The sequence below is a fragment of the Gorilla gorilla genome, chromosome 11 (assembly GCF_029281585.2).
Source record: "Gorilla gorilla gorilla isolate KB3781 chromosome 11, NHGRI_mGorGor1-v2.1_pri, whole genome shotgun sequence".
In the NCBI taxonomy this organism is placed as follows: Eukaryota; Metazoa; Chordata; class Mammalia; order Primates; family Hominidae; genus Gorilla; species Gorilla gorilla.
The window spans coordinates 102,356,053-102,374,462 of NC_073235.2; the positions used below are offsets into that span (position 1 = coordinate 102,356,053).

At 39.6% G+C, this 18,410-nt stretch overlaps 1 protein-coding gene and 1 long non-coding RNA gene across 2 annotated transcripts in view; one reads left to right on the forward strand and one right to left on the reverse strand.

Annotated features, from left to right (window-relative positions):
- The window catches only part of LOC109026024 (uncharacterized), a 32,399-nt gene extending 30,877 nt beyond the window's left edge, over nt 1-1,522 (reverse strand). Inside the window, exon 1 of the long non-coding RNA XR_002005033.4 lies at nt 1,269-1,522. This is a non-coding gene — a long non-coding RNA (uncharacterized lncRNA). The remainder of the gene's footprint in view (nt 1-1,268) is intronic.
- Nucleotides 1,464-18,257, forward strand: C11H2orf69 (chromosome 11 C2orf69 homolog). Its single transcript, XM_019022818.2, has 2 exons — nt 1,464-2,002; nt 15,056-18,257. Exons 1-2 carry the CDS (start codon nt 1,670-1,672, stop codon nt 15,878-15,880), a joined length of 1,158 nt encoding a protein of 385 aa, XP_018878363.1. The 5' UTR covers nt 1,464-1,669; the 3' UTR covers nt 15,881-18,257.
- The last annotated feature ends 153 nt before the right edge of the window (nt 18,258-18,410 follow it).

Genomic DNA, 18,410 nt, shown 5'->3' on the forward strand with positions numbered 1-18,410 from the left:
TAACATTTCAGCAATCCTCTATCTAACAATGGAAAGTAACATGTTTGCAATTGGCAAAACAGAGTGACATCAGGTTGCCTAAATGTCATTATATACTAATTATTGTATAACTAACCTCTACTTGTTTTTAACCAGTTATTTTAGAAAGCGGCAGATTTCCTTAGTAATTAATTGAATAATTTTTGATTGATAACAATATTTTGATGTCAGATGGAATGCAACAATTTAGACCAGAGTAGGTTAGCATACTAAGTCACCAAGTCTATACATATATATAAATCATATTTTATCATTTGCTCATTTATGTTCCTACTCCAAGCCATTTGTTATTATTGGCATATGCAGACCAAAGAAAACAGTATGTGTGCTTAAATACACATATATAAACTCCGAACAATTATATATAAAGTGCTTAGATTTCTGGCCTATAGTAAACCCTCAACAAATGTTGGCTGTAGTTTTTGTAATTTTCATTAATTATTCTCTTTACAGTGCTTTGTCTCACAAGTACTTGGATCTCATCCTCGCTCGTACACATTTCCCTGTTTTGTTTGTTTTTGGTTTATTTTTTGAGACAGGGTCTGCTTCTGTTGCCCAGGCTGGAGTGCAGTGGTGGGATCACAACTCATTGCAGCATACAACTCCTGGGCTCAAGCGATCCAATCTCCCACCTCAGCCCTCCCAGTAGCTTGGACTATAGGGATGCACCACCACGCCCGGCTAATTAAAAAAAAAAATTTAGTAGAGACAAGGCCTCCCTATGTTGCCCAGGCTGGTTTCAAACTGCTGGACTCAAGTGATCCTCCGCCTCGGCCTCCCACAGTGCTGGGAGTACAGGCCTGAGCATACATTTCGCCAAATCTTATTCCTACTCAACTGGCCACAGATAGTTGCTGGACACACATGACTTTCCTACACTGTTTAGTTTTTGAAAACCTCCAAATAGCAAAACACCAAGTAATGCGTACTGCCTCGCCCCGTTTTTTTCCTGTCCTAGATCATGTTCCCTGTTCCCAAACAGAGATGAATTAGCTTCATATCTAACCACAAATTCTCCATGAGCACAGAGATCTTCGTATATCTATAATAATTGTACTCAGGAAGCTCAAGGTATGAGGAGAGAGATTCCCTTCCTTCGGGGCTTGTAGGAGACTTCCCACGGAATCGTCTTTGGGAATGTCTCCCTTTTAAGCCCTGAAAGACCAGATAAATCTCAGGTGAACCTACAGAAACAGGGAGCTTCGTATACTCAAAAGTCTATACATTACGTATTATTGAACGGCGACCTGCGGCCGCCCCTGCTGCTGCGCATGCTCCATAACTGCCGCTTGCTATAGCTGGGAGTACTGTGTTATCTCTTTGCTCTTCGCCGGCTCTTCCCCAGACTTCTGTTCGAACTTCCCGGCCGCGGCAGAACCCACCAATCACAAACGCCCTTCCTCAAGCCACGCCCACCGTCTTCTCCGGGATCCCAAGACCGATTTCGCCCACACCCTCCCTTCCTTTCCTTACGCACGCTGCGCGCGGACGTCGGCCTCTGACGTCGTCGCCTCAGCGCCGGCTCTCGGCCGGGCCGCGGCCGCCGACTGTTGAGCCGCCTGCTGAAGTCCCTCCCTCAGGAACCCCTCCGCCACCCTCCACCTCCGAACCGCTCTCGCGGCGGCGACCCATGTGGGGGTTCAGGCTCCTGCGGTCGCCGCCGTTGCTGCTCCTGCTGCCGCAGCTCGGAATCGGAAACGCCTCGTCCTGCTCTCAGGCCAGAACCATGAACCCGGGCGGCAGCGGCGGCGCGCGATGCTCCCTCTCGGCCGAGGTGCGCCGCCGTCAGTGCCTGCAGCTTTCCACCGTGCCTGGAGCCGATCCGCAGCGCAGCAACGAATTGCTCCTGTTGGCGGCGGCCGGGGAGGGACTGGAGCGGCAGGACCTCCCCGGGGACCCAGCGAAGGAGGAGCCGCAGCCGCCGCCCCAGCATCACGTCCTCTATTTCCCTGGGGATGTGCAGGTAACTCGGGGCCTGCCTGGGTATCTGTTCCTTCCTCTCGTGTATACGTACGCGGTCACTGATTCTTCCCTCGTGGCTGCTGCCTGGTTCCTTTCCTTGCCTGAACACACCCACACATTCACTGAGGGTGGCTCTTCCTCTACTCCACGAAATCCAAAACCGTGCCTTCCACGCCCTTGGCGCCCTTTGTCCATAGAACCCCATGGGGAAGGTGTCCGACGAGGGCTACGATCTCGCAAGAGCCAGCTGTCGGTCCAGGTTTCCAAGAGGCGGAATTTGAGACAGGGAGTGACACGCATCTTGTATATTTATTCTATAATTTGGTTTCTCAGAGGACCGTGTGTGTGTGTTGGGCAGGGGACAGAGCGATGGCTTTCAAATTAAGTTAGCACGTAGTGTTTAGAAAACGGTGGCAGTAATTAAAAACCAAACAAACAAACATTACAAAGGTATGACACCCAGTAACCCTAAAAAAGAGTGGGGATGGGTGGAAGAAAAGGGACAATAATTATTAAGCATGTCAATGTTTTTATGCTCACCTCTTTTGTACTTTTGCTTTTGCATGTTATGTTTATTATTTTACAGCTGCAGGTAAATATCCATGGTTATGTTGCCCTGAAAACTGGGTCTTAATCTAACGTTGCATTATCTAATATGGTAGCCATTAGCCATATATGGCTATCTGAATTAATTAAAATTAAATAAAACTAAAAATCCAGTTAGTCATATTAGCTGCATTTCAAGTGCTCAGTAGCTACAGATGGCTTGTGTGTGCTGTATTGGACAGCACAGATGTATAGCATTATCATAGAAAATAATCCATCATCATAGAAAGTTCTAGACAGGTAAAGCTAGAATATAGCTACGTATGTTTCTCTTTTTTGTTTTTTTGAGACGGAGTCTTGCTTAGTTGCCCAGGCTGGAGTGCAGTGGCGCAGTCTCGACTCACTACAACCTCCGCCTCCCGGGCTCAAGTGATTCTCGTGCCTCAGCCTGCCGAGTAGCTGGGATTACAGGCATGCGCTACCACACTGGGCTAATTTTTGTATTTTTAGTAGAGATGGGGTTCCACCATGTTGGACAGGCTGGTCTCGAACTTCTGACTTCAAGTGATCTGCCCACCTTGGCCTCTGAAAGTGCTGGGATTATAGGTGTGAGCCACCGCGCCCGGCCTACATGTGTTTCTTATACTATGAAACTACATTAGTTTATTTTCAAAATTGGTGCCTTAAAATGACATACTTAGAAACTGTGCTCTGAGTCAGATAATGATTAAGATATATATATAGATATAGATATTCTCTTTTTCCAGTTTTTATTAGCAGTCAACTAAACCAGTCAATTATTTTGAGGGCAAAAGAAAATAATATATATTATATTATATAATATAATATATATAATTGTATTATATAATATATTGTATAATATAATATATTATATAATACAATATATTATAATATATAATATATAATATAATATAATATATTATATATTATATATAATATATTATATAATATATATAATATATAAAATATATATATTTTTATAATATATATTATTTTCTTTTGCCCTCAAAATAATTGACTGGTTTAGTTGACTGCTAATAAAAACTGGAGGAAAAAAAAAAGAGAATAAAGAAAAAAAACAACTAGTACTTAGATTTAAGAGAAAAAAAAGTCACTTACTTACTTGGTGCCCTTGTGGCTCAGATTGGGAAAATAACGTGTGACATTTCCGACTATGACTGCCAGAATAATTTTGTGGAACAATTACTGCATGCATTCCTAAAATAATGATGATGATAATGATTACATTTATTGAGCACCTCCTAAGTGTTTTTAAAGTGTGCCAGCCAGGATATATAGTACAAGTCTTCAGAGGAAGTCTAAAAAGTCTTACGTATAGTTTGAGGCCAGATTGCCTGGGTTTGAACCCTGATTTAGAACTTTTTAGGTATAAAGTCCCTGGACAATTGTTACATCTCTCTGTGTTTCAGCTACTTCAACTACAAAATAAGAATAATAGTTTATAAGGTGTCAATGGAGATTAAATGTGTGGATACTAAATGAGTTCTGGTCCCTTCTTATCTCTCTGGTGACTTTAAAAATTATTGGAGTATCCTAGTCATCTGTTCTTCCATGTTTCCTCTGTCTGTGTTCACTCCCTTCAGTCTCATGGCTTTACTCACTGCCTGTACACTGACACCCCTCAACATTTATGTATCTAGCCTACACATATTCCCCAAACTTTAGGCCAACCAATTATATGCACGATTATTTCCTTTTGGATATTTAATAGATATCCTAAACCTAAAATCTCTGGATCTTTACCCCTATGCAGTCTTCCTCATGTCATTAATGGAAACTTTACCTTCTTAGTTGCTCAAGATAGAAATCTTGAAGTCATCCATTAGAACTGTCTTTCATACCTCATTTCATCAAATCTAGTGGCTTTACCTTTTCAGTGTATCTAAAGTAATCAGAATAAGCATTGAAAAATGTAAGTCAGATCATTCCACGTCTGCTCAAAACTGTGCAGTCACTTCCCATGTCACTCAGAGTAAGAGCCAGAGTCCTTCCTGTTAATATCCTGTCCTGCAAGGCTTTTCATTATTTCTGTCTTTTCCCACCCTGTTACCTATCTGACTTGGTCTCCTTTTTCTGTTTACTCTTCTCCAGCCTCTCTAGCTTTCTTGGTGTTGCTCAAACATGTCAGGCACACTATACCTAAAAAGCTTTCTGTATACTGCCTGGAACAGCCTTCCAAGTAGATGACTTGTAGGTTTATTACCTCACCTCTTCCAGGTCTGCTCAAGACTCTGCCTCTCTGAGGCCTTTTCTGACCATCCTGTTTAATAATCATAGTATATATAGGCTTCCTATCAACTTTTCTTCTCTATTTTTACCCATTGCATTTACTATACTAGTTTTCGTTTTGAGGTTTGCCTTCTGCCACTAAAATATAAGCTTACGTCTGTTCACCGATATAATCTGTGATGCTTGAGAGTTGCATGTTGTAGGTGTGCAGTAGATGACTTGTATAAATGAGTATTTTTTAGTTGCTTTGAACAATGCATGAAATACTTGAAATGTGTTGGCTATTATATAAAATGCTGTTAGGCTGATTTCTTCATCTGTATTTTTGTACTTGATTCTTTTGAGCCTAATATCTATCCTTATGAACTTTTCCCTGCTGAGTACAGTCCATCTTTTTATTGTGTTGATGCTTTTAGAATGCCTATAGACATTCTGTTTTCTTTATTTATTTTCTTTTATTACTATTTTTTACAGAGACAGGGTCTCACTATGTTGCCCACTCCTGTGTTCAAGTGATCCTCCTGCCTCAGCCTTTTAAAGTGTTGGGATTACAAGCATGAGCCACCACACCTCGCTGAGCATTCTTGTTATAGCTTTATTCTTAATTTGAATAAATATTGAACAGAATAGGGCTAAACAGAATTTTGTAAGATAGTATTAGAAGCTTTGCCTATCTTTTTTTTTTTTCCTTGAGATGGAGTCTTGCTCTGTTGCCCAGGCTGGAGTGCAGTGGCATGATCTTGGCTTACTGCAACCTCCACCTCCTAGGCTCAAGCGATTCTCCTGCCTCAGCCTCCTGAGTAGCTGGGACTACAGGAGCGTGCCGCCACGCCTGGCTAATTTTTCTTTTTTTTGTATTTTTAGTAGAGATGGGGTTTCACCATGTTGACCAGGCTGGTCTCAAACTCCTGACCTCAGGTGATCCTCCCACCTCAGCCTCCCAAAGTGCTGGGATTATAGATGTGAGCCACTGCACCTGGCCTGAAGCTTCACCTATCTTGATACTGTTTCATTATTTGGTGTTTGTTAATTGGAACTGGTTTTTCATATGATTTTAAGTCCTCTTAATTCCTATTAACTTCTTGATGTTCCTTTTGTAGTCATGTTTTGTTGTATGTCCTTTTTAAAAATTCTGTACTTGTCCTTTATCATTTGAATTACAAGAAAGCTAAGGCCATATATATTAGTCCATTCTCACACTGCTAATAAAGACATACCCGAGGCTGGGTAATTTATAAAGGAAAGAGGTTTAATTGAATCAGTTCCACAGGGCTGGGAGGCCTCAGGAGACTTACAATCATGGCAGAAGGGGAAGCAAATGTGTCCTTCTTCACATGGCAAGAGGAGGGAGAAGAATGAGACCGAAGGTGGGGAAGCCCCTTATAAAACCATCTCATGAGAACTCACTCAGTATTATGAGAACAGCATGAAGGTAACCTGCCCCGTGATTCAGTTACCTCCCACTGGGTCCCTCTCACAACACATGGGGATTATGGGAACTACAATTCAAGATGAGATTTGGATGGGGATACAGCCAAACCATATCATTCCACCCCTAGCCCCTCCCAAATTTCATGTCCTTACATTTCAAAACATAACCATGCCCTTCCAAACAGTTCCCCAAAGTCTTAACTCATTGTAGCATTAACTCAAAAGTCTAAGTCCAAGTTTCATCTGAGACAAGGCAAGTCCCTTCCACCTATGAGCCTGTAAAATCAAAAGCAAGTTAGTTACTTCCTAGATACAATGGGGATACAGGCATTGGGTAAATACAGCCATTCCAAATGGGAGAAATGGACCAAAACAAAGGGGCTACAGGCCCCATGCAGGTCCGAAATCCAATAGGACAGTCATTAAACCTTAAAGTTCCAAAATGATCTCCTTTAACTCCATGTCTCATATCTAGGTCACACCGATGCAAGAGGTGGACTCCCATGGCCTTGGGCAGCTCCACCCCTGTGGCTTTGCAGGGTACAGCCACCCTCCAGGCTGCCTTCATGGCTGGTGTTGAGTGTCTGCAGCTTTTCCAGGCACACGGTGCGAGCTGTTGGTTTATCTACTATTCTGGGGTCTGGTTGATGGTGGCCCTTTTCTCACAGATCCACTAGGCGGTGCCCCAGTAGGGAAGTGTAGAGCCCCACATTTCTTTTCCATACTGCCCTAGTAGCAAACTTCTGCCCGGACATGCAGGTGTTTTCATACATCCTCTGAAATCTAGGCAGAGGTTCCCCAACCTCAATTCCTTACTTTTATGCACCCACAGGCCCAACATCACATGTAAGCTGCCAAGGCTTGGGCTTGCACACTCTGAAGCAACAGCCTGAGCTATCCGTTGGCCCATTTTAGCCATGGTGGGACACAGGGCACCAAGTTTCAAGACTGCACAAAGCAGCGAGGGCCTGGGCCCAGCCCACAAAACCATTTTTTCCTCTTAGGCCTCTGGGCCTGTGATGGTAGGGGCTGCCCTGAAGATCTGTGACATGCTCTGGAGACATTTTTCCCATTATCTTGGTGATGAACATTTAGCTCCTCGTTACTTATGCAAGTTTCTGCAGGCTGCTTGAAATTCTCCTCAGAAAATGGGTTTTTCTTTTTTATAGCATCATCAGGCTGCAAATTTTCCAAACTTTTATGTGCTACTTCCCATTTACATATAAGTTCCAATTTCAAACCATCCCTCTCAAGGTCAAAGTTCCACAGATCTCTGGGGCAGGGGCAGAATGTTGCCAGTGTCTTTGCTAAACCATAACAAGAGTGACCTTTGCTTCAGTTCTAAAAAGTTTATTATCTCTGTCTGAGACCAATGCAGCCTACACTTCATTATCCAAATCACTATCAGCATTTTGGTCAAAGCCATTCAACAAATCTCTAGGAAGTTCCAAACTTTCCCACATTTTCCTGTTTTCTTCTGAGCCCTACAGACTGTTCCAACCTCTGCCTGTTACCCAGCTCCAAAGTTGCTTCCACATTTTTGGGTATCCTTATAGCAGCACCCCATTCTCTGCAGTACCAATTTACTGTATTAGTCCATTCTCATGCTGCTAATAGAGACATACCCAAGACTAGGTAATTTATAAAGCAAAGAGGTTTAATTGGCTCACAGTTCCACAGGGCTGGGGGTGCCTCTGAAAACTTACAGTCATGGTGGAAGGGGAAGCAAACATGCCCTTCTTCATATGGTGGTAGGAAAGAGAATGAGAGCAAAGAGGGGGATGAGCCCCTTATAAAACCATCTTGTAAAAACTCACTGTCACCAGAACAGCAGGAGGGTAACCGCCCCATGATTCAATTACCTTCCATCAGGTCCCTCCCATGTGGGGATTATGGGAACTACAATTCAAGATGAGATTTTGGTGGGGACACAACCAAACCATATATCCATAGTATCTTGTATTTCTTTAGGTACCTATGTTTTTCTCATCTAGCAATAATGATTTTGAAGGGTGATCAAGATTTTTTTAAAGTAGGTGCTTTCCATTTTTGAGTTATCCTTTTAAAGCCTTGGGTATATAATTATATGTATCCCCTTTATTTTATTGTATTTTAATTTATTTATTATCATTATATTTTCAGACGGAGTCTTGCTCTGTTGCCCAGGCTGAAGTGCAGTGGTACAATCTCGGCTCACTGCAACCTCCGTCTCCCGGGTTCAAGCAATTCTTGTGCCTCAGCCTCCTGAGTAGCTGGGATTACAGGTGTGTGCCACCACGCCTGGCTAATTTTTGTATTTTTAGTAGAGACGGGGTTTCACCATGTTGGTCAGGCTGCTCTCGAACTCCTGACCTCAAGTGATCTGCCCACCTGGGCCTCCCAAAGTGCTGGGATTACAGGTGTGAGCCACTGTGCCCGGCCCTTGTATTTTAAGTAAGAGTACAATTTTGTGAATTTTGACAAGTGTTGGAATTATGTAACCACCAAAATCATGTTGTAGAGTATCTCCATTATCCTAAAAAGTACCTCCGTGCTCCTTTATGGTCAGTTTTCTTTTCCCAACCACTAACCTGCTTTCTTTCACTATGGTTTTTGCTTTTTCTAGAATTTTGTTAATTTGTCATATAGTATGTAGTCTTTTGTGTGTGACTGTTTCACTATTTAGTACTTTTGAAATTCATCCATATTGTTACCCGTATCTGTAGTTTTTTTCATTTTTCTTTTTTTTTTGAGACAGGGTCTCGCTCTGTCACCTAGGCTGAAATGCAGTGGCGTGATCATGGCTCACTGCAGCCTCAACCTCCCAGGCTCAGGCGATCCTCCTACCCTAGCCTCTCAAGTAGCTGGGACTTACAGGCATGCACAATCACACCTGGCTAATTTTTAAAATTTTTCGTAGAAACGAGGGTCTCATTAGGTTGCCTAGGCTGGTCTCAAACCCCGGGGGTTAAGTGATCCTCCTGCCTTGGCCTCCCAAAGAGCTGGGATTGCAAGCGTGAGCCACTGTGCCCAGCCAGTAGTCTGTTCCTTTTATTTACAGAGTAGTATTCTATGTATGGATATATACTTTGTTTATCCATTCAGCAGTTCATAAACATTTGAGTTATTTCCAGTTTTAACTCTTTAAAAGTTTTGCTTTCCTAAAGGTTAGGATCTATAGACGATCATGCCCTAAGTGGTGTCTCCTGGTCATGTACCTTGGAGCTTCCTGTGCTTTATCAGGCAGCCCTCTTAGGCTGGACCCTGTTCTGGTCATTCTAGCCTGCTTACTTCAGATGTGCACTTTATGTTTATAATAAACAGAAATTTATTTAGCTCATGATTCTGGAGGTTAGGAGGGGCCTACATCTGGTGAGGGCCTTCTTGCCCTGTCATCTCATGGTGGAAGGCAGAAGGGCAAGAGAGCACTAGGGAGTGGAGGAGGGGAAGGAGAGGCCAAATTCATCCTTTTATCAAGAACCATTAATCCATTCATGAGGGCAGAGCCCTTGTGACCTAATCACCTCTTAAAGATCCCACCTCTAATCATAGTTGCTTTAGGGATTAAGTTTACAAAACATGAACTTTGGCGGACACATTCAAACTATAGCAGAAGTTCAGTCTGCTCTAAGGGCAGAACACTTAGTTTGAATCTATCATTTGTCTACCAACTCTTAGAGACACATGTCAAGATTTCCTAAAAATCCATTGTTCGTTACTTCAGTAGCAGTTTGGAGTGGGTCTCTGAGTTGCAGGTCAGCAAGCATCTAACTGGAGTAGTAGGCATTCTTTAAACTCTCAAGAGATTCTCTTGTGGCCTGCCTCACTGGGGATGAGAAGCATGGCCTTTCACCCCTTACCTCTTATGGGGATAGTAGTGCATTGCATTCCCAACTAGGATGAAAACTCTCTTGAAAGAAATCTCTCTCTTTCCTTAGTCTTTAACCTTTTCTGTAGATTGGCCGTGGGTAACAGCCTCGGTTGCAGAACCAGTTTGGGCTACCTCTTAGTAACTCCTAGAGGGGTGTCTGGTGCCTCTTTTTAGAATATGAAAGTGTGTTTCCATTGTTCTCAGATCTGGGCTTTGACACACAGTAATGATTCCATCTTTACATTTTACTGCATACAGTTCCTTAGAATAAGCATTCTCCTTCCTCTAATCGTGGAACCTGGGGCTAATCAAGGAAAATATCATGTTTCTAGATTTAGAGCACCTTCTATGTGGTAGGACTAAACTGAGAGTCATAAAATCTAGGTTCATTTTGGCTCATTAACTAAATAAATATATAAATAACTGTAGTTTCCAGGACCTCAGGTTCCTTAACTATAAAAAGGATTTAGATGAGCCCTTCGAGATGTAAGTGCCTATGATTTCATGATAATTGGATATATCATTAATTATAAAATAATTGTGCAGAAAGCAATAGCAGAATCCATAAAAAGTCAAATGTTGGGCCGGGCACGGTGGCTCACGCCTGTAATCCCAGCACTTTGGGAGGCCAAGGCGGGTGGATCACGAGGTCAGGAGATGGAGACCATATTGGCTAACATGGTGAAACCCCATCTCTACTAAAAATACAAAAAATTAGCCGGGCATGGTGGCATGCGCCTGTAGTCCCAGCTACTTGGGAGGCTGAGGCAGGAGAATGGTGTGAACCCAGGAGGCAGAGGTTGCAGTGAGCCGAGATCTTGCCACTGCACTCCAGCCTGGGGGACAGAGCCTGAGACTCCCTCTCAAAAAAAAAAGAAAAAAAAAAAAGTCAAATGATGGCCTTCTAGGAATTAGTATTTTTTTTTTTTTTTTGAGGTGGAGTCTTGCTCTGTTACCCAGGATGGAGTGCAGTGGCGCGGTCTTGGCTCACTGCAACCTCCACCTCCTGGGTTCAAGCGATTCTTCTGCCTCAGCCTCCCGAGTAGCTGTGACTACAGGCACGCGCCACCATGCCTGGCTAATTTTTGTATTTTTAGTAGAGACGGGGTTTCACCATGTTGGCCAGGATGGTCTCCCATCTCCTGACCTCGTGATCCGCCTGGCTCGGCCTCCCAAAGTGCTGGGATTACAGACGTGAGCTACTGTGCCCGGCCTGGGAATTAGTATTTTTAACATATATGGCAAACTACTAATATTAGTGAAATATAACTTAGGAAGGAATTGAACATCATAGTGGGAAAATTATCACAGGACATGAACAGAAAATTAACAAAAGAAAAATGAAAACTGCCCGTTAACAATGTTTAACCTGATTGGGAATCAAAACATGCAAATTAAATCAAAAGTAAGATATCATTTTATCATAGTAGCAAGGATTTTAAAAAATTGATGCTAATAGCCATTAGCATTAAGGATGGGTAAAGATGTGGGAAAATAAGCACTCTTTTATGTTTCCAGTGAAAGTGTAAATTGGTATTAACCTTAGATGTCTAACAATTATGATGCAAATCTGTATTGATATGGAACCATGCCTATAATATATTTTTAAGTGAAAACTATGTATAAGCTTATTGCTTGTTGGGGGAGAAGAATGCTTCCTTGTATACATACTTGTATATGTGTATGCTAGAGAAAACTGGACTGCTAGACATCAGAATTTTAATGATTATTTTTAATTGGTTATATGGATGATTTTTCTATCTTACCTGTACCTTTGTATATAGAATTTTTGTAGTATTTACTAGTTTTTATTTTTAAATAGGGAAAATGTGCATGTTGCTAAAAGTTCAGATTATTTACGGTTTTACATTGAAAAGTAATTCTTTCACCCCATTCCCTCCAGTTGCCCATTTCCCTTCCCCAAGGCTGCCACTGTTACATATATATATATGCTTCCAGAGACATTCTATACTTATGTGTTTTTTTCCTTATTCTTTTTCTTTTTTTTTTTGAGGCAAGGTCTGACTCTATTGTCAAGGCTGCAGTGCAGTGGCAAAATCTCAGCTCACAGCAACCTCCACCTCCTGGGCTCAAGCCATCTTCCCACTTCAGCCTCCCGAGTAGCTGGGACTACAGGGCCACACCACCACACCCTGCCAATTTTTGTTGTTGTTGTTTTTTGTAGAGACAGGATTTCACATGTTGCTCATGCTGGTCTCAAACTCAAGCGGTTTGCCTGCCTCTGCCGCCCAAAGTGCTGAGATTATAGGTGTGAACCGCCGCCCCCAGCCTCAGGCTTTTTTTAAAAATACAAATGGTTGCGTAGTATACTGGATTTTTCAGTCCTTATTTTACAACCCATAGGAGTACTCATAGAGCTGCCTCATTCTTTTGAAGCAGAAATAAATATCCTTATACATATTTATTTATGCATATATGTAAGTATATCAATGAGATAAATTTCTCGAAGAATTACTAGGTCAAAGGAAGGTGTATTTCAAACTGATAGATACTGTATATCACCATTAGAAATAAGGAAAACTCACACCATTTATCTTATTTTTCTCTCACCTTCTATATCCAATCCATTTGCAAATCCTGTTGACTCTACCTCCAAAATAAATTCAGGACTTGACCACTTCTACTCTGGTTCAACCCACCTTCTCTTACCAGGATTATATTTCAGTAGCCTTTTAACGGTCTCCTTGCATCAGCTATTGCCCCTTCATTATTAGGAGCCAGAGTAATATTTTTAAAGCATATATCAGCCCTTGGCTCCAGATCCTTTCAGAGCAAAAGCCGAAGTCTTTGTGGTGTCTTAAAAAGCCTGATCAGCACCTCTCCTTTTCCCCAGACCATCTCTCTGCCCTCCTTTGTGATCACATTTGCTACTGTTGACTCCTCTGGAGCCACACTGACCTCGTTGCTGTGTCTGGGTTATGTCCAGCAAGCTCCCACCTCAGGGCGTTTTGCAGTTGCAGTTCCTTCTGCCTGAAATACCCACATGGTTCACTCTCTGAGTTCCTTCAGGTCCTTTCAAACTATCACTTTATTGGAGAAGCCTTTCCTGACCATTCTGTGTTAAGTAATAATTTTCCACCTTGTATTCCTTTTCTCCTGCTTTATTATGTTCCGTTGTACTTACCAACATCTAATATATATATATTTTTTGAAATGTTTCCAAGCTATAAGTCTAATATGTTTTGAACTGTCCAATATCGTAGCCACTAATCACTTGTGGCTATTGACTACTTAAAATGTTATTAGTCTACTTGAGGAACTAAATTTAATAGAGGAACTAAATTTGTAACTGTATTTAATTTCGGTTAATTTAAATGTATATTAAAGAACAGATACCCAGTTCAGTTAATGGAAAACTTTTAAGTATATTTGGAACAAGTTGGGTATGTGAGTTTACTTTTTCAGCTGTAAATTTTATGAGATTCAAATTCAGATCAAGTATTTCTGATGAAAATTTAGCATCCAAATTGAGATGTACTATAAGTATGAAATACACACTGGATTTCAAAGACTTAGGAAGGAAAAAAGAATATTAAGAATCCTCCAGTAATTTTTAAAATTGGTTACATGTTGAGATTGTGATATTTTGGATATATTTAGCTCAAAAAAGAAATGATTAAAATTAGTTTCACCTGTTAACTTTTTACTTTTTAAAATCTGGCACTTGAAAATTTTAAATGTGGCTCATGTTTTATTTCTGTTGGACAGTGCTGCTCTATTTATTTGTGGAGTTGTTTATTGTGTATCTCTGCAGTAGAATGTGAGCTCCATGTGAACAAGGGTTTAGTCTGTTTTGCTCCCTGCCCAACTGGTAGGTATCCAGTAAATTTTATAGAACAAATGAATAAATTTGAATGAATCGCCTCCCTTTTAAAAAAAAGTCAGTATGAGTAAAATTAAAAGGAAAACAATTTATATGCACATCCTAGGACCTAAACAAAAAGTTGTGGTTAGTATATATAGAAAGCTTATAAATAAGGTGTAAATACAAAAGGGCAAAGGAGGCTGGGTATGGTGACTCATGCCTATAATACCAATACTTTGGGAGAATGAGGTAGGAGGATGGTTTAGCCCAGGAGTTTGAGACCAGCCTGTGCAACAAAGTGAGACCTTCTCTCTACAAAGAATAAAAATGTTAGCCACATGTGATGATATGCACCTGTGGTCCCAGCTACTCCGGAGGCTGAGGAGGGAGGATTGCTTGAGCCTGATAGGTCAAGGCTGCAGTGAGCCATAATCATGCCACTGCACTCCAGCCTGGATGACAGAGATCCTGTCTCACACAGAAAATGGGGAATGAGGGGCAAAGGATATGAATAGGCAAGAGTAGAAATCCAGACTTAAATTACAAATATTCTTTGACCCAGTTTTTCCATATCTAGGAATTTAAGGATATAATCACAGATACGTACAAAGAGTTTTCTATAATGTTTATTGCAGCCTTGTGTATAATACTAAATCTGAAATTGAACATAGTGTTCAGGTTGCTAGAGAAATCCAAAGAGGGAGGGGTATAGAATGGCAACTTAGGGAAATATTTTAAGATTCTGTGTTGGTCAAAAAGTCTATCTAGTGAACCAAATTTATATTTTCAGTTGATGTGTTAGGAAAATTGATTATACGTATATACTAAATAAAATTTGTTAAACATACCTATAACCCTTCAAAATTAAATTTTTAAAAACTTTTTTACTGTTTCATGTAGGTATAACTTACTTCCTTGTCTCTTGATAGATTTCAGGCTTAAACTGAAGAATTGGTTCAAAAATCTTATTACTAGAAAGTAATGACAAATTTATAGTTTTCATTTCTAGTGTACATTAACCATAGGTCATTGTAACATCCTTTCTCCACAATAAAAATGGAAACTATTTTGTGGAAATCATTTTATGTAAATATGTATTTAATACTTATTTCATCTTTCTTACCTTTCAGAATTATCATGAAATTATGACTCGTCATCCTGAGAATTATCAATGGGAAAACTGGAGTCTAGAAAATGTTGCTACCATTTTAGCCCACCGGTTCCCCAATAGTTATATTTGGGTGATAAAATGTTCCCGAATGCATTTGCACAAATTCAGCTGCTATGACAATTTTGTGAAAAGTAACATGTTTGGTGCCCCAGAACACAATACTGACTTTGGAGCTTTTAAGCACCTTTATATGTTATTAGTTAATGCTTTTAATTTAAGTCAGAATAGTTTATCAAAGAAAAGTTTGAATGTTTGGAATAAGGACTCCATAGCGTCTAACTGTAGATCCAGTCCTTCTCATACTACGAATGGTTGCCAGGGAGAAAAAGTGAGGACCTGTGAAAAATCTGATGAGTCTGCCATGAGTTTTTATCCACCATCACTAAATGACGCATCTTTTACTTTGATTGGATTCAGTAAAGGTTGTGTTGTTTTGAATCAGTTGCTTTTTGAATTGAAAGAAGCCAAGAAAGACAAGAACATAGATGCTTTTATCAAAAGCATAAGAACAATGTATTGGCTGGATGGTGGTCACTCTGGAGGAAGCAATACTTGGGTTACTTATCCAGAAGTCTTGAAAGAATTTGCACAAACAGGAATTATCGTTCACACTCATGTAACACCTTACCAAGTACGTGATCCAATGAGATCTTGGATTGGAAAGGAGCACAAGAAATTTGTTCAGATACTTGGGGATCTTGGTATGCAGGTGACTAGCCAAATTCATTTTACAAAGGAAGCTCCTTCCATAGAGAATCACTTCAGGGTTCATGAAGTATTTTGAGATTACAGGTGTATTAATGAACTTGTTCAGTGGAAGAACATAAGCACTTTTGAGTGTTATAAATTCAGATAATGGGATGTAATTCATAGCTGCATTGTCAGTTTTGGGGTATGGGGGGAAGCACACATTCCTAAAATGTGAGTGTAATGTGCAATAGTATTTTTTGCTTGTGAATGTGAGCAGTTATTAATTTGGATTGAGTTAGAATTAGTTAATTTGAAATCTAACAAGGTGGTTTGTAATAATGCTGAGGAGATATAAGACCCTTAAAATGAAAGTTACAACATTGTTCTTATAAAAGGTAACTAAAATTGTTACTGTTGGAAATAACTGATTTTCTGAGTAATGTTTTAAACTAATTTGGTGACATTTTAACAGTAATTAGCTATTTTGAGTGGAAATATTTTCATTTCTCTTCAAACAAAAGCAAAGGTATGATGCTGTTTTCTATCATTTTGGAATAACTGCACCCTGCCTCTTGTGTTTTTGTAAACTCCTTGACTCATTCTTTAATGTGTCACCAAGTACTTTTCTCATGAGAGTCAACATATATTTGTTTCCAAATGTCCACAAGTGTACAATAGTGTAAAGGTGGTTTTTAAAAACATAGCCAGGTGTGGTGGCACGTGCCTTTAGTTCCAGCTACTCGGGAGGCTAAGGCAAGAGGATTGCTTGAGCCCAGGCTGTGTGGTTCACCATGATTGTGTTTGTGACTAGCTACAGCACTCCAACCTGGGCAACATAGTGAGACTTCATCTCTAAAACAAAACAAAACAAAATTACACTTAAGCACTATTGTTTAATTTTTAATTGTCAGTTTATCATTATTTTGGATAAGACATTCTGGGGTTTCTTGAATCTTGTCCAAAAACCAGTTGTTTTGGAAAATTGCTTTAAATTGAGCATATTTATGTATATTGGATAAAAATGTACTACAGAGCAAATTTCAAATTTTTCATTATATCAGTCTTTTTGAAAGGATCAACTTGGATAAAATAAATATATAATGCTGTATTTGTTAGAGCTCTATTAAAAAGGAAACAGATTCCATAGATCTAAGTCAATGTTTCTCCAGAAGCATGATTTTGTCTGCCAAAAGAAAATAGCTCTCTTTGGCCAAAATGCAAAATTACATTGCTATAAGAAAAGTTACAAGGGAAAGTTTGAAGACACAAATGATTTAATTTTGGCTCAAAAACTGAATTTGTTTAACACTGCTACATAATTTGGGTGAAGTTTCCTTCTGCCCGTTTTTCTTGACCTAGATAAATACACTGAGAAATCCAGATCTAATGAATGTCAACCAACATTGACATTGTAATTGGGTGATTACAATAAAAGGTGAGCAGTTTGTTGTTTATTAATAATTAGCTTTTGCAGGTAATGAAATAGCAGGGAAGTAACATGCTGCTTTAGGACTAAAAAAAAAAAGACACTGAAGCTTAATACCTTGATGACCCAGAAGACCTAGATTTATAAAGCCATATAGAATAAAAATGTTAATTTCTTGGTTTCTTCCCAGAATTATATTTTAATGACTCCATAAATACATTCCAAATATTCAGAGACTCATGAGAAAGGATTCTTAACAAATGTTTAAAAATAACATCTCTTTTTGGTGTTTTAACACTTAATTTTATAAACTGCAGAACAGCATCTCTAAATGGCTTCTTTTTTTTTTAAAGACAAAGTAGTAGTATGTTGCTTCAGTTTCTTTAAATACCTCCTGTTTCTTTTGAGACCAAAAATTCCCATCAAGGAAATAAATCAGCCTGATTTTAACATTTTACATATTACATTGCCTTTAAGCACTATGATTGGATGGCTTTTTTTCTATTTGTTTAATAATCCTTGGTTAAATTCACATGTATCTAAAGTAAAATAGCTGAGTTACTGAATTCTATAAGGGGAAGAAAAAGCATTTATTTTCACATGATTAACTGAAATGGAAAAGTAAGACATTTAGCAGAATAATTCATTTAAAAATAATTTTTAAAAAATCAGACATATTTAAAAATCTAGGTTGTCTATCCAGTATGTGAATGCTTAATTATAATTGTTACATGTTGAATGGGTATTAAGAGTAACTCACCAGGTACACAAAACTGCCATCATAGCAAAATGAGACAGTGTTGAAAAGAAAAAATATTTTCTGGAATGAAAATATATTCAAGTTGATCCATATTCAGATGTTTTCTGTTTAATACTTCAGATTGGTCCTTTGTCCACATTTGTTTAAAACTTATTGTAATGTTAATTTATACTTTTGGATTGTGCCTTTGTCATGAGTTGAGAAAAGTAGTCCTACAAATAATGTGAAAGTTGTTACCACCACGGCATGAATGTATAATTGTATTAAAATTGATCATCCACAGAAGTTTGTTTGGATGTGCTTTATATTTATTGGCATTGTTAAAACTTCAGATTATTTATAAAGGAAGCCATTTCTCCACCCTGCTAAGTTGGGTTTGTATACAGTAAGTCCTCACTTAACATATCAGTAGGTTCTTGGAAACTGGGACTTGAAGCA

What these genes read in the sequence shown, in the direction of transcription:
- C11H2orf69 (XM_019022818.2), top strand. Translation starts at nt 1,670, where the DNA reads ATGTGGGGGTTCAGGCTCCTGCGGTCGCCGCCGTTGCTGCTCCTGCTG. An exon ending in ATTTCCCTGGGGATGTGCAG is followed by an intron (nt 2,003 to 15,055) that starts GTAACTCGGGGC and finishes CTTACCTTTCAG; the next exon opens with AATTATCATGAAATTATGAC.